The 14,904-nt window shown below is 52.1% G+C and overlaps 2 protein-coding genes across 4 annotated transcripts; one reads left to right on the forward strand and one right to left on the reverse strand.

Annotated features, from left to right (window-relative positions):
• Nucleotides 1-1,865: 1,865 nt before the first annotated feature.
• Nucleotides 1,866-5,613, reverse strand: CBLN3 (cerebellin 3 precursor). The gene is made up of 3 exons (XM_043555935.1): nucleotides 4,425-5,613; nucleotides 3,998-4,117; nucleotides 1,866-3,638 (listed from the first exon to the last, which is right to left on the reverse strand). The coding sequence occupies exons 1-3, from the start codon at nucleotides 4,722-4,724 to the stop codon at nucleotides 3,441-3,443; spliced, it is 618 nt and encodes a 205-aa protein (XP_043411870.1). The 5' UTR covers nucleotides 4,725-5,613; the 3' UTR covers nucleotides 1,866-3,440.
• An 84-nt stretch (nucleotides 5,614-5,697) lies between these two features.
• On the forward strand, nucleotides 5,698-14,223 carry KHNYN (KH and NYN domain containing). 3 transcript variants are annotated; one of them, XM_043555931.1, is made up of 8 exons: nucleotides 5,698-5,844; nucleotides 6,482-6,702; nucleotides 7,567-8,678; nucleotides 8,806-8,936; nucleotides 9,022-9,118; nucleotides 11,927-12,034; nucleotides 12,244-12,345; nucleotides 12,898-14,223. In XM_043555931.1, exons 2-8 carry the CDS (start codon nucleotides 6,502-6,504, stop codon nucleotides 13,148-13,150), a joined length of 2,004 nt encoding a protein of 667 aa, XP_043411866.1. In that variant the 5' UTR covers nucleotides 5,698-5,844; nucleotides 6,482-6,501; the 3' UTR covers nucleotides 13,151-14,223. The 3 variants fall into 3 exon arrangements, with proteins under 3 accessions (XP_043411866.1, XP_043411867.1, XP_043411865.1); XM_043555930.1 differs by lacking the exon at nucleotides 5,698-5,844 and adding an exon at nucleotides 5,861-6,371; XM_043555932.1 differs by lacking the exons at nucleotides 5,698-5,844; nucleotides 11,927-12,034 and adding an exon at nucleotides 5,860-6,371.
• The last annotated feature ends 681 nt before the right edge of the window (nucleotides 14,224-14,904 follow it).

Here is a 14,904-nt window from a genome sequence, read left to right on the forward strand (position 1 = left end):
AAATCAAGAGTCAGATGCTTAACCTAGTGAGCCACCCAGATGTCTCATGTAATTAAGGTCAAAAGAGGAAGATTAGCCTGGATTATCTGGGCAGGCCCAATCGAATCACATGAGCACTTAAAATCAGAGAAATTTCTCCACTGAAGTCAGAGACTTCTGACTCTCAGAAGGATAGGTCAGAGAGATTCAAAGTGTGAGAAGGACTTGGCCTGACATTGCTGGCCTAAAGATGGTGGGTGCCAGGGATCTCAGTCCTACAGCCATAAGGAACTGAATTCTAAATGCTCTTGAAAGTGGATTCTTCCCCTTCAGCAGGGAAGGCAGCCCTTGCTTTCACCCTTATGAAACCCCAAGGAGAGAAGCCAGTCACGCTCTGCTGGACTCTGACCTACAGAAAACTGTGAGATAATAAATAGGTGTTGTGTCAAGCTGCTGAAGTTGTTATATAGCAACAGAAAACCAACACAGTAACTTCCCTGCCATTATTTACGAATTTATGTAGCCCATTTGCACGTTCAAAAACATCTAGTTGTTTTTCCTCAATATCCAGTCTCCTCTTTTTCCACATTATAAAACTCATGATGTTTAGCTCAGCATGGCTGTCTGGAATAAAGACTCGATTTCCTAGCCTCTCTCCTTGGCCTGGTGTGGCCAGGTGTGACTAAATTCTAGCCAATGAGATGTAATCAGCATGTTGGGGGCAACTTTCAGAAGGCTTCTATAAAGGAAGGTGGTGTGCTCTTTCTTCCTTCCTGCTTCCTGGGGGGCTGTAAGGCTAATGTAATGGCTGGAGTGCAAGGAGCCATCTTGGGCCATGATATGGCATGCTAACGATGGTAGAACAGCAAGAAGGGAAACTTGGCTGCAATCATCATAAAACTGTGATCCAGCCCTACTCTTTATTTGTGAATTCTTCTATGTGAGACAGAAATAATCTTCTTTGTTGGTTAACCCATTATTATTTTGGGTTTGCTGTTACTGCAATCTCATTGAAATTAGTTTGGTGACATAGAGGCTCCCTTTCCCAAGAAATGAAGGATCAAATTTGAGCTGTGAGCAGTTATCTTTTGGACGTTTGACTAATTCATCATCTTGCAACACACTGTTGGGCTCCCTTTCTTCCTGGTTGTGATATATGACCAGATGGTGCCAATCAGTCTCCTCCATTCTTGATACAGTTCCAACTTTTTCTGGAATCACTCACAGCTCTATGTGTCCACCCTTCCCTACTTATACAGATAAAGAAAAATAAGTATACTTTACGAAGAGATAAAATACTCACTATATTTACACTCTTCTACTTATCAGAATTAGCTAAATATATATGATTATATTTGTTCTTCTTCACTTGATAAATTAACTATCTTTTTGCACATTTTATAGTGACTTTTTCCCTTTTAATTTTTTTTTTTAACGTTTATTTATTTTTGGGACAGAGAGAGACAGAGCATGAACGGGGGAGGGGCAGAGAGAGAGGGAGACACAGAATCGGCAACAGGCTCCAGGCTCCAGGCTCCGAGCCATCAGCCCAGAGCCTGAAGCGGGGCTCGAACTCACGGACCGCGAGATCGTGACCTGGCTGAAGTCGGACGCTTAACCGACTGCGCCACCCAGGTGCCCTGACTTTTTCCCTTTTAAATATCACTACAGAGTCATGGATTTTAAAAATTCACCTTGTTCCAATTAACTGTATTATTTTCCTTTCGATGATCAAATTGTCACAGCATGTCAAGGGGTGGGAGAATTTGAAAATGGATTCCTTTGCCTTTTCGGCTCTACCCGATACAGTTTAAAAAGTATCCTTGCTTTTTGTCATTAACAACATGTTCCAGTCATAGAGTTATTTAAGAGATGGAGTTCTGTTCTATTTATTTATTTATTTATTTATTTATGACTTTTATTTTTAAGTAATCTCTACATCCAATGTGGGGCTCTAAACTGCAACCCCTAGATCAAGGGTCACACGTTCTACCAACTGAACAAGCCAGACGCCCCGCCCCAAGTTCTTTTAAAGGTGAATCGTAGTTGAGGCAAAGATCCAGGTGCTCAGAATGCATATCAGATTTTTTCTAATATTGTTTCTAGGCTACTTTAGTGACAAATTTTGAAAAAGTTACTTCTTTTGAAAACCACAAATCCGCGTTGGTGTTTCCTATGTAATTTAAGCATTACTAATTTCCTTTTGTATTTGACTCAAATATACAATTTTACATTTCTCTTCTCTAAACATACCTGCTTGTATCCTGTAACCCCTGATCCAAATTGTAAATGGCATCTTGTCTCTTCAGGGCTCCTGTGGTTTCTCATTGACCGTCATTCTCTAGTTGCTTTACTGATAGGTTTACCCATGCTGGGAGAATGGGACAGCATGCGGTAAGACATAGAGATTTTATAACACTGGCAGGAGAGTGGCTGAAGGGATGAATCATAGCATCTAAGACAATAGGAAGTTTAAGAAGGAGGACAAAACAGCACAAATCAGGAGAAAGAAGAGAGGCTAGGACTAGTTTGGGACAGGTACAGTGAAGGTAGCTGAGAGAGCTGGGAGGGTGGCGGTGGCAGTCAGAATGTGGAGTCGAAGTTCAGATCACAAAGGTTCTAGGAGGTGGCCGCATCATTGACGTGTGTCATGCTTGGAGATCAATACTTGCCCACGTGTGACTGTCTACCCCTACCTCCAGCTGTCCAAGGAAGCTCAGTACACCCACTCTTGGCTGCAGCAAACACACACACCCCACGTCTTAGGTGGGGAGGTGAGGGCCAGAGTCCATCGGGGACCTTGCACAGATGGATGCCCAGATTCACTGTCTGCTGGCTGCCCCAGTGTACATGAAAAGTGTGTACCATGTTCAGTCTGGGCACATGGCCTTCCTGCCCCACCAGCCACAGGCTCTGGGCTGTCCTGTGGTCCTCCCCACACTTCTGCTGGTCGCTAAGCCTCCTGCCCTAGCCCACACTGTGCTGGCTCGGCTTCTGACTGTGCTGGCCAAGATCCGTGATGCTGGCACACCTCATAGGAAGGAGCCTGCAGGGTACACTGAGGCTGGTCCATCTGGGTCCCTGTGGGGGGGCCTGTCAGGCTCACCTGTGCCATCTGTCCCCAAATAGCACTGAGCAGAAGGCTGGGGGTGGAGGAACAGGAAGAACAGAGTCTGCAAAGTAGCACAGGCCTTGCCACCTGCCATACCTTGCAGGCACAAAGAGACGCAGTGGGAGGATGGGGGTGGGAGGGTAGGTGAGGGGGGCCAGGTCCCCAGACACCACAGCTCTACTCTTCACCTTGGGTGTTAGGCACAGGGTTCCATGCAAGAAGGTGGAATACAGGCAGCCAGAGGGAGCCTCTCTCCTACTCCAAAGATGCTGCTTCTGGGGCAGGACAGGGCAGAGGGCAGAGGGCAGAAGGCAGGGGTTAGATTCCAGTCCTTGAAAGGCCTGAACCCTTAGAGTGGGAAAATGAGGAAGCCAGAGAAGCTTGAGTATTTCCAGCCTCCTAGTAGGTTCCCCCGACGCAGGCGCAGGGACACTCGGTCCCCAGGGTCCAGGGGCAGTAACACAGAGCTGGTGGCTGCCTCTCGGGTCACATCAGGGTCGTTGGCAAAGGCTGAGATGACGGGCCATGTGTTCAGCATCAGGCTCACCTGGTGAGATGAGCCCAGTTAGCACTTCTCCCTTTATCCCAAGATCCCCCACTTGCCCGAGGGCTTCTTTTTTTCTCCAGCTCCCAAGGGATACTCTGCAATCCTGGGAACTTGGGGCTCAGCACACGCTCAATGGGGGGCTGAGGGATGGCCAGGGTTGGACTCAGTACCTCCTCCACACTCTCTGCTAGACAGGTCCTTTCCTCTCTTCCTCCTGCCAGCCGCACCACCCCCACCCCCCACCCCCACCCAAGGACACCGTCAAGGGAGGGACTGCCTAGGAGTCAGCAGGACTCTACTTATTCCCTCTCCCTTCCCTCCCCTCCTGAGCCAGGACAGGGCCCCAGTACACAGGTCACCTGGACAGTCTGGCGGTTGTACACCTTCACCACATGGAACCGGAAGCTATAGACACCACGAACAGGGGCCACAAAAGAGCCCGAGGCCCGGTCAAAGCCACCACCCTCATTCACCAGGACCTGTGGGAAGCAGACTCTGCTGAGTGGGGATTGAGGGAAACTACTGGTTTATGGGACAGGGCAGTGAGTAAGGAAAAGAAGGGGTGGCAGGTAGATAAGAACAGGAGGAATGCACAGATTCACAAGAAATGATGAGAACGGGCAAGGAGGAGTGTGGGTAGGGGTGTAGGGAAGGGAGACAGGCAGCAGGGCAGAGGAGCGGAGGAGCACCTAGTCACAGTAGGGGGATTTTCCTTAAGAGCCAAATGGGTTTGAGTAGTTGATTTCAGGTCATTACACGTCCCCTGGACAAGGGTAGGGGGATTACCTGGTCAAAGTAGATGGCCCCACTGGTGCCATTGTTGATCTCCCCTGCTGGCTCGTGGTGGTGGCTTCGGACTGCAGCAAATGCCACTCTTCCTGGGGGGGCCTCTCCCAGGGCTGCTCCCCCAGGCCCCCCTGCAGCAGCTCGGCCAGGCTCACAGACCACCAGGCATTCCCCCTCCAGGAGGACAGGCTCTGCCCCCTCTTGGGCCCACCCATTCCCTAGGGTCAGAAGTATCAGGGCCAAGGGCAGCCAGGGGCTGGGTGGGAGTCTTGGTCGCCAGTGTCGCTTTGCTCCTGGCATGGCTGAGTTGTTCTGTGACCCACAAGTCTTCCTGTCTTGTCCCCTCTTGCCGCTCCTTTCAGTTCCTGCTTCCCCCGGGGGCTCTCACCACCCCTCACCCTGCTCCTCAGCCCCCTCTCTGGGTCTCACTGTTAACCTGGTCTCAGCATCTCCCTCTCCATACCTCTCTGTACCCCACGACTCTGTCCTGCCTCTCTCTCCTGCTGTCACTGCAGTTCCCTCCTCCTTGGCAGGGCACGAAGTGACAGCAGTTGGGCGCTAGGAGGGAGAGGAGGGATGAAGCAGAGAGACAGAAGGGCTACAGCCAGAACCCAGGGCAGCCCCTCTGGAGAGCACTGAAGGCTGGATCTGGGACCATAGAGAACTTGGTGTGTAAAAGTGTACATGTGCCTGTGAGAATGTGTGAGAGCCTGTAGGTGTATGCCGGTGAGCGTGCATCTATGGGCCAGACAGCTCGTACAGCCCCTCCTTTTCCTCATTCCTCTCCTCTTAAAATCCCTCACTAGTCAACAGCCCTCTCAATGGCCCCTTTCCGCCATTAGAAGAAAGCGGGTGACCTTGTCTTTCCCCTACGATCGTGGTGGAAAGTGCTTGGGCCAACCGTGTCAGTATCTTGTGACCGTGGGCCAGTCTCTTTCTCTCCTTGATCTTCCACATCTTCATCCGAAGGGATCCTCTTCACCTCCAGCTCTCAATGAGTGGTCCCTCTCTCCCGAGAAACAACTGCGCAGAACGAGCGAGAACCCAGATTTACCGGGAGAGGTGAACCCATCAGGCAGGCTTGGAAGCTGAGCCCAAGCGAACTCCGGGCGAGTGGGCGGGGCCGGGAGGCGGGCCGGGGGCGGGTCAGGGAGGGTCCCGGCGGCAGGCGCGCGCTAGGGCCCGGAGCCCGCCCTGCGCCGGGTGGGGCCTGGCTGACTCCGCCCCGGGCCAGGAAGTGACTCAAAAAAACTGTTCGAGATGTGGCGAAGACAGGTCCCCGTTGGGTGAGGACTTCGGGAAGGCCCGCCCAGTTTCGGGCTCCCAGCCCTCCGCTGGGCCTGGGGCGCGGGTGAAGCTGGGGCCTGCAGGCACCGAGAGGCGCCTGCTGTACTGAGGCCGAAGCAGGCGGCCAAGGCGGGTAGGCGCGCTCTGCCCCGTGCCCCGGCGGCGGGAGCCGAGCCGGAGGCCCCTGTGCTGAGCGCGGCCGGGGGAAGGGCGCCGGGGGCGGTGGCAGCTGGCGGCTGTGGGCGGGACCCGGCTTGACCCCTGGGCCCCGGGTGGGGCCTTGGCGCTACCTAGAGGAGCGGCGGACGGCGGAGGGAGGGGGAGAGGTGGGAGGGGCTAGAACCTTGGAAATGGCAGACCAGGGACTCCAGAGGACATCCCAGTTCAAGCCCTGGTGCGGATTCATCTTTAAGAGGCCGTCTTGGACGCGGAGACTGCAGAGATCCTGAGGAGAGGGACTCTTTTGTCATCTATCCACTTCTGGCCTCCAGACCGAGCTGGAGCCCCCACTCTTCCTGCTTAGGGCTGTGGTCAGCCTTTTCCAAAGGCCAGATGCCCATCCCCAGTAGGCAGCCTTGTTTGCCCATGACTTCCTCTCCGGAGAGAAGACCTGGTTCCGGATAATCTGACGTTCTCTTCCTACCCCCAGGATGGACCCAGGTTGTTTACTAGATCGGTATCGCGACCTGTTGATAGCTGGTGTAGGGTGGGAGACCCAAGATTTGGGTTAAGGGGACAAGGAGGCTCTGAGCTGCCTTCCCTCCTTCCAGGGCTGGGTGGCCAAGCAGCCATGCCCACCTGGGGGGCTGGCTCCCCGTCCCCTGACCGCTTTGCCGTGTCTGCGGAGGCTGAGGACAAGGTGCGGGAGCAGCAACCCTACGTGGAGCGCATCTTCAGCGTGGGGATGAGTGTCCTCCCAAAGGACTGTCCTGAAAACCCCCACATCTGGCTGCAGCTGGAGGGCCCCAAGGAGAACGCCAGCAGAGCCAAGGTGAACACCCCTCTCTGACCCTTTTGGGGAACAATGTCTCCCTCCCCTACAGGGAGGCAGAGCAGAGGAGGGGCCGCTGGGGAGGAGCTCCACTCACTCCTTGGTTGTCTTACTGGCAACCTCAGTGACTGTCATCTTTTGAGGGACTTTGCAAATCTGTATTTATCTGGAGTTTTGGTTTCATTTGAGCTATGTTGAGCCAGGTTCTGCCAGGACTTAGAGACAGGTGATTCCACTCAAATCAGTTGTGCTGTTTTTGAAGACTAGAGATAATCCGGTTGGGCAAGCAGGCCCCACCAAGGAATTCACTGGGGGATGGGAAGCCAGGCCCCATGGCTTCCTGCTGTCAGAGGTTCTAGTACAGCTCCACTTACCTCATGGGGTGGCCTCATGACTGAGTCTCCCTTTCCTTATCTATGAAATGTGAATAATAGCAGTATCCACTTCATTGGACTTATTGTGAATGAGATAAAGCATGAGTCCAGCAAAAGTTAGCAAATGACAGTCCTTGTGGTGGAAATCTACAACACGCATACGCACGCATACATATTTAGCACGAATACATTTTTAGAGAGATGGCCTTGTGATCAGTTTATTATAATAATATCTTAAGTTGAGTCAGGTTCTAAGTGGAAATATTAGCTGTAGCCCTATCAGCTGAAAAGGGAAAAGAAGTGAGATTCTTGATCCCTTTTTAACCCTCACCTTTGTCAGGCTCTGTGGGGCTCCATTGCTCTGTCTAGGCATCCTGGAACTCAGGGATGGGGTGGTGGTGGTGTGCAATGGGCCTGAAGAGGCTACTGGGCCGTGTAGAATTCCAGAAGTCTCCTTTTTTCCTATCCCCTATCCCCATTCCTCCCCCAGGAGTTCCTGAAGGGTCTCTGCAGCCCAGAGTTGCAGAATGAAATCCACTACCCACCCAAACTGCACTGCATCTTCCTGGGAGCCCAGGGCTTCTTCCTTGATTGTCTGGTCTGGAGCACATCAGCCCACCTGGTGCCTGGGCTGCCCGGCTCGCTAATGGTCAGTGGCCTGACTGAGGCCTTCGTCATGGCTCAGAGCAGAGTGGAGGAGCTGGTGGAGCGGCTGAGCTGGGACTTTCAGCCAGGGCGATCCCCCAGAGTCTCTCAGTGTGCTGGAGTGCTGAGAGACTTCTCCGCCCTGCTGCAGCCCTATGGGGATGCCCACAGAGAGGCCCTGTTACAGCTGCCCCTGGCTGTCCAGGAGGAACTGTTGAGTCTGGTGCAGGAGGCATCCAGAGGGCAGGGGCCCCATGCAATACCCCCCTGGGTGGGGGGGAGCCCGGGCCCACTGGGTGCTCAGTACCAGGGAGTCAGAGCTCTCTCGAGTGAAGGCAGGGAGTCCCTGCACACTGGACCTACAAGGTGGCAAGAGTCAAGGGGAGAGAGACATGTTATGGAGAAGGAGGGAGGGAAGCAGGGTGGTCCCAGGGAGATGGATTTGGGGTGGAAGGAGCTGCCTGGGCAAGAGGCCTGGGAGAAAGAAGGGGCCTTCAGATCACAGCCAGGAGGAGGAGAGGCAGGGCAGGTATGGCCCCTGACAGGAAAGGGCCTGGGGAAGGAGGGGGTGCCTCAGGACAGAGGACGGTTCTGTGTCCAGAGTGAGCCTCCTGGTGCCCAGGGTCCCTATCCGAGGGCCGCTCAGCCCCGGGGAGCCTCCCTCCTCCAGCGGTTACACAATGGGAAGGCCTCACCTCCAAGGGTGCCTAGCCCTCCACCTGCACCCGAACCCCCGTGGCACTGCGGAGACCGAGGAGACAGGGGAGACAAGCAGCAGGTCGTGGCTCGAGGCCGTGGGTCTCCGTGGAAACGAGGTACCCGCGGGGGCAACTTGGTGACTGGCACGCAGCGTTTCCAGGAGGCCCTGCAGGACCCTTTCACCCTGTGCCTTGCCAATGTGCCTGGCCAGCCAGACCTCCGTCACATTGTCATTGATGGCAGCAATGTGGCCATGGTGTGAGTACCTGGTGGGCCTGAGGATCCCAGGGAGGGGGATGATATGAACAGTTTTATGGACCTTGGGGACACATGCTGAGAGGCCCCGTCTCTGGGGCCCTAGAGCGCTGACCCCTTCCCACTGCAGGCATGGCCTCCAACACTACTTCTCCAGCCGGGGCATTGCCATTGCTGTGCAGTACTTCTGGGACCGGGGCCACCGTGACATAACTGTCTTTGTGCCTCAGTGGCGCTTCAGTAAGGATGCCAAGGTCAGAGGTGAGTTGGGCACGATGTTTTGTAACCCGGGATAGGCCCCGCTTCAACTTGAGGATAACCCCATTGTGCTCCTCTGTTTCTCTAGAGGGCCACTTCCTGCAAAAGCTATACTCCCTCAGCCTGCTCTCTCTCACTCCCTCCCGAGTCATGGATGGCAAGAGGATCTCCTCCTACGATGATAGGTACTTGCTTCTCTCCTGGCCCCAGTATTGAGATTCAAGAAGCACAGTGGGGGCAGCCGAGGCAGCCGAAGCCCCTGACCCTTTGTGCGGTCTCTAAGTCTGGGCAGCAGGAAAATGGCCAGTTATTCCTCCGCGTACCTGGATGAATCCAGGCCAGAGGAGACAGAAGGTAGACAACTGTGTTTGCCCATTCATTCATTTTTGATTCATCAGACTAAATGATGCCTTGTATTTATATAGTGCCTTACTGTCTAGAACATACTAGTTTAATGGGAAGCTGGGAAAGCTGGTGACATAAATAACTTCTTACAGCCCAAATTTCCAAACATGTAGAGAAATCCCCCTGGAAGTACCGGTGTAGCTGTTCAAAATAACAAAGGCAAAGGAAGAAACACAACGCGGCCATACTAAGATGATACAAAACGTGTTACAATAGGAACATCACTGGACTTAGAAGTTGAAGATCTGAATTTGAGCCCCAAGTTGTACCTACTCCTTGACTCTGACTACAGACCAGTCTCTTAACGGGTTAACCTCTTTGTCCCAGGGTCCTCTTCTATCTGTTCACCCTCCTTGTGAATATCAAAAGAAGCTAAGGTATGTGCTTGCCTCACTCAAGGTGCCAGGCAAGTGTACAGTGATAGTCCTTGACTTGTCATGGACCCCCTCAACTATAGCAGTAGGTCTCATGTCTGTCACACAGAAATGCAGACATAGGGTAAGAGTGGTTACCTTTTTAAAAAATTTTTATGTTTTGTTTTTGAGAGACAGAGCCTGATCGTGAGTGGGGGAGGTGCAGAGGGAGGGAGACACAGAATCCAAAGCAGGCGCCAGGCTCCGAGCTGTCGGTGCAGAGCCTGATGTGGGGCTTGAACTCATGAGCTGTGAGATCACGACCTAAGCTGAAGTCAGATGCTTAACCGACTGAACCACCTAGGCGCCCCAAGAGTGGTGGTTAACTCTTAACAAACAAAGGCTATACTACATGGCAAAGGCAAAGTGAGAAGTTAAAGCTGTCAAATTGTTTAAATAAAAAATCCAGGGCACATTCCCTCCCCAGGGTACACACATAGAGGGGGAAATGGGCAGATTTTAAAAGCCAATTAGTTATTTGCAATTACAAGTTCTTTATTCCCTAGGATTTTCAGTCTTAAAGAAAAAAATGAGTTTCCAAGCCACAGTGATTATATATTTTGTCTTTTCAAATACTTTTTTCTCCCTAACGAACAAATGGTATTCTACAAAAAGGCAGTTCACTTTCCCCCAGTGCTCTTCTGTTTTATGTCTAGATTTCACAGATTATCCAAGACATGGAACCTTTCCACACCAGCACTGACACAGAATTGACACTGAAGAGCGAGTCAGTTGTAATGAATGTTAAAGGCACGTGTCTGTTATGTAGGTCCCAGTAGGCGGACAGCACAATATGAATTTGGAATTTTGTCTAGTTACAGTGAGTAGTAGAGTGGTGCATAGCATAGGCCTACTGAATGAATACTGCTGAGCAACAGAAGAAGTAACATGACAGTAAAATACCCTTAACCTGCAAATACCTTTTCTATTATCATATGACACCATGTACATTTATATGTCGTCTCCTTCATGTGTTTCCCAGACAGAAACTCAGAACCAGTCATGTTACACCTAATGCTTATCATTCGTTCCCTGTTCACCACACTGTCTTTCAAATACTGCCTGCCCACTTAGCACCTAGCAGTAGGCACATGGCCTGTATAAGGAGGTGGGGGTGCTGGGAATTAGGGAAGGCCTGATTATTGATTTCAGAGCCCGAACAAACCATAAACCGAACACTATGGCATCTCGGAGGAAAGGGAGCCCCCTTCTGGTGGGGATTTTGTGGGAAGGGAGAGATTAGCAAGTTTTTTTGTTGATTGAGGATGTGGGCTGGGCCCCAGCTTTTTGGTTTCTAAACCTGTTATAAAAGACCCCCTCCCATTGCCTCAAGAGTCCTATCCCATCTTGTGGAATCAGAATTACTAAAGTGAGGCCCAGGCATCTCTTTTTTAAAAGTTCCCTGGTGATCCTGTTCATCCAGTGAGGTTTGGGAAGCACCTCCAGATGGAGGGAATCGTCTGAGAAGCACGGTGGCAGTCAGACAGCACAGGGCATGTTTGGAGAACAGGGTGTTATCTGATCATTGATTTTGTCAGAGTTGAGAGTACATTAGAGAATACCAGAAGAGATACGGCTGTACAGGTAGATTGAGCTGGGTTCTAGAAGGCCGTAGCTGCCAGCCCTGTGGACTTTATTCGGTAGATAAATGGCAAGGAGGGAAGAGTTTTGTTTGGGGGAAACGCGTGTTCTTTTAGGGGAGGGCAGGAGAGACTTGAGGGTGGTAAATGGCTGGGGTCAGGGCACCCCTTATCAGGAGGCTATGCAGTATCTCAGGTGCAATGTTCAAATAGCTAAGGGTAATGGTAGGACTGGAAAGGAAGGGGGCAGAGTGGAAGGCTCTTCAGAGGAAGAGCTTGATGGATTTGTGACTGATGGGGGAGGATGGAAGGCGACAGAGCCGGAGCAGATCTCACGGTCTCTCATGAATGAGGCACAAAGTGTTGGGTGGAGGGTTGTGGTGGATAGAGGGGATGCTCTTGGGAGACCATGCGGATTTGTCTCTGTTTCCTCTCTTAACTATGGCACCCGAATCTGGCAGTCACCTAGTGACTGGGTCAAGGTGAGGTGGGGGGGTCAGATCTCCATGCCCAGAAGTGGGTCATGGAAGTCGATGATACTCTGGGGTTGGGGCCTTGGAGTATCCCAGAACGGCTGCCGTGGTTTTTGAGACAGGTTCATGGTGAAGCTGGCTGAAGAGACCGACGGGGTCATTGTCTCCAATGACCAGTTCCGGGACCTGGCGGAGGAGTCTGAGAAGTGGATGGCGATCATCAGGGAGCGGTGAGGGAACCCTCCCCTGAGAACAGGGCGCATACTCGGACCTTTCTCTAAACCAGTTCTGTTCTGCCATCGGGTGAAGACTCTGGGAAGGGGCTTGATATTGCCTTGAAGAATACGGTGGCCAGTAATTTTCTGGTGGTGCTGGTCTCAGCTGTCTGGGAGGTTCTTAAGGGTCCCTCTGTGACCATACATTCTCTGTCCCCATCCAGCCTACTGCCCTTCACCTTTGTGGGAAACCTCTTCATGGTTCCTGATGATCCATTGGGGCGAAATGGCCCCACGCTGGATGAGTTCCTGAAGAAGCCAGTCAGGTAACGCCCCAGCTTCTCCTAGACAGCCCCCAGCCCTGGCCCTCTGTCTGAAGGGCTTTGTGGACCTGGAGACTTGGGGGGAAGTGTGACCTCAATCTGGGCCAGCTTAATTCTTCAGTGGTTCAGGTTGCGGTGGGCTTGGCCGTATTTAACTGCTTTTCAGGGAATCCTGACATAGACCCTCCAGGCTGGGAGGGAAGCTTCCCCTGATCCATGTTTGGTGGATTATTTGGAACATGGTTGCTTTTACTTATAGCCAGTTGTATTTAGCACATCTGTGCCGAACCATGAAGTAAGTGGTCAATGTATTAGACTAAAACTAGATCATACCAGTGGCAGGGTTCATCTTCCTGGCTCCAAAGGAAATGTCCTCCCCTTCAGAAGTGGGTTGATACTGCCGCTCAGTGGTCATCTTGGGGAACTTCAGGACCATTCCCCACCTCCCCCCTCCCTCCAAGCCAGGAATAGGCCAGGCAGTTAACTGGGATGCCCCCTGGGCTCTAACTTCCCTCCGTAATGCTCATCAGCTTTTCTTGTTCTGTTTCTTCCCAGGGCTCAGGGGTCTTCTAAGGCTCAGCATCCTTCCAGGGCTTTCACAGAACATGGTCATCAGCAGCAGGGGAGAGAAGAGGAGGAAAAAGGCGGTGGTGGCATTCGGAAGACTCGGGAGACAGAGCGGCTCCGGCGCCAGCTGCTGGAGGTGTTTTGGGGCCAGGATCACAAGGTGGACTTCATCCTGCAGCGGGAGCCATACTGCCGGGACATCAACCAGCTCTCGGAGGCCCTACTGAGCCTCAACTTTTGAGTCTCACCTGTCCGAGTGGCTGCTATACCGTCAGCTCCAGCCTCACCCAGCTCAGCATTTTCTGTGAGGGTCCTTGTGCTGCTCAGATCCTGACCTAGACTCACTCTGAGTTGGTGCGACTTGATCTCATCTGGAGTCAGGACCTCAAATAGCTCTCAGGAGGTTCTGCTCAGCCTTAACTTCTCAACCTTGCCATAGCACAGGGTTTCTGTAGGGAGTGGGGGCTGCTGGGAAGAGTAGGTCCTGGAGATTGGGACTGCTAGCTCCTCCTTCAAATTGAGTTGGGGATGGAGACGGGGGTGGGGAACGAAGAGCAGGTGGCAAGAAAGCTAAGCCTTTCCTTGCCCTGGCTTTGGCAGGTCAGAGGACAGGTTGCTTCCTAGGCCTGGCTGGGAAGGGGGATGCTGGGCTCTGGGGAGGCTAGTGTTATGGGGTCTGGGTCACAGTGGGGCAGCAGGGAGCTGGTGAAGGCAGAGGGAGACTTGGCTTCCGGTCTCAGCTATGCCTGTCTGTGACCTTGATTGAGCTGCTTGGCCTTTACTTCTGTGTATAAATCAGGAGCAAAAATGCCAGTTGGGAAGAGAAATGAGAATGTGGGGGAAAGCTCCTTGGAGGAAAGGTACTTGCATCAAGTCTCAGGTGTGTCTGTCTGTGGCTGCACAGGCTTCCTAACCAAAACCTCACTTTCAGAGAGCTGAGGATCCTCAGTCCCCAGGGCCTGTGCCCTAGATTTTAACACTGCGTCCTCAGTATAATGTGCCCTATCATGGCTGCGTCCCTTTTGGGCAACCCCCCAAATCCACATTTATAAAACAGTTAATTAGGGGTGGCTGTTTGCATTACCAAAATACTCTCAGGGTTCCTATAAATGGCAGCTCTCCTGTTGCATTCAAGTGTTTGTTTACAGATTAGCAAATGTGTCAGAAAGTCCCCGTTGAGATGCACTTGCTGAAGTGTTGAGCGTTCACCAAACTGATGAAGCCATGCTCTGTCTGCAATGACAATGTTAATGTGATCTGACCCCAGCATTTTCTCTACAGAACACATTTACTGCATAAAGTGAGGCCCCCTTCTGCTCTGTGTGCATGTGTATGGGGATGGAAGGGTTTATAGAGGTGGTATTGAGATGAACCAATTATCTGGAAAATGAAAACCAAAGGGTCCAAGTCAGAAGGCACCTGACTGGCCACCAGATCGACCACTGTCATCCTGATTCCTACATCCTGTCCTTTATCTGCTTCAAGTCCTCCTGTGCCAGAAAATTGACTACTCCAAGGTTGTACATTTCATCTGTGGACAGTATTGGTTGCAGCCCCCAAATATGCTTTTCTGTTACATCTACCTTTGGGTGGGTCATTCTCTCAGGAACAATACAGAGCCCGTCAACTTCCTGAAGAGTCCAAGACCAGATAAAGAAGTAGGACAAGTGCCCCTGGATTCTGTGCTGTCCAGGCTCTGCAGCAAGTCCCTGGACATGGTTCTTTTACGGCTGTGGACATCTCCCTGAGTGGCACACTGCGAGTTAAGTACTGCCATCTCCGTTCTTCATTCCAGCAATTAGTGTTGGGGAGCTGGATGATGGAGAGTGTCTTCAGCTCTTCTCCCATTAGGGCTTTATAGCACTAGCCTGTATGGACCTGACCTAGGGGCAGGTGTGTGGCAAAGAGGCTAGTTGTGGGGTAACTGACTCATAGACAACTCCTAGTCCTCTAGGAAGAAAGGAGATTGGGTAATCTGGCCCCAAACTGGGGGCT

The sequence above is a fragment of the Prionailurus bengalensis genome, chromosome B3 (genome assembly GCF_016509475.1).
Source record: "Prionailurus bengalensis isolate Pbe53 chromosome B3, Fcat_Pben_1.1_paternal_pri, whole genome shotgun sequence".
Taxonomy (NCBI): Eukaryota; Metazoa; Chordata; class Mammalia; order Carnivora; family Felidae; genus Prionailurus; species Prionailurus bengalensis.

What these genes read in the sequence shown, in the direction of transcription:
- KHNYN (XM_043555930.1), top strand. An exon ending in TAAGGATGCCAAGGTCAGAG is followed by an intron (nt 8,937 to 9,021) that starts GTGAGTTGGGCA and finishes CTGTTTCTCTAG; the next exon opens with AGGGCCACTTCCTGCAAAAG. An exon ending in ATGGCGATCATCAGGGAGCG is followed by an intron (nt 12,035 to 12,243) that starts GTGAGGGAACCC and finishes GTCCCCATCCAG; the next exon opens with CCTACTGCCCTTCACCTTTG.
- CBLN3 (XM_043555935.1), bottom strand. Translation starts at nt 4,724, where the DNA reads ATGCCAGGAGCAAAGCGACACTGGCGACCAAGACTCCCACCCAGCCCC. An exon ending in GGGCCATCTACTTTGACCAG is followed by an intron (nt 4,118 to 4,424) that starts GTAATCCCCCTA and finishes TGCTTCCCACAG; the next exon opens with GTCCTGGTGAATGAGGGTGG. An exon ending in ACAACCGCCAGACTGTCCAG is followed by an intron (nt 3,639 to 3,997) that starts GTGACCTGTGTA and finishes TCATCTCACCAG; the next exon opens with GTGAGCCTGATGCTGAACAC.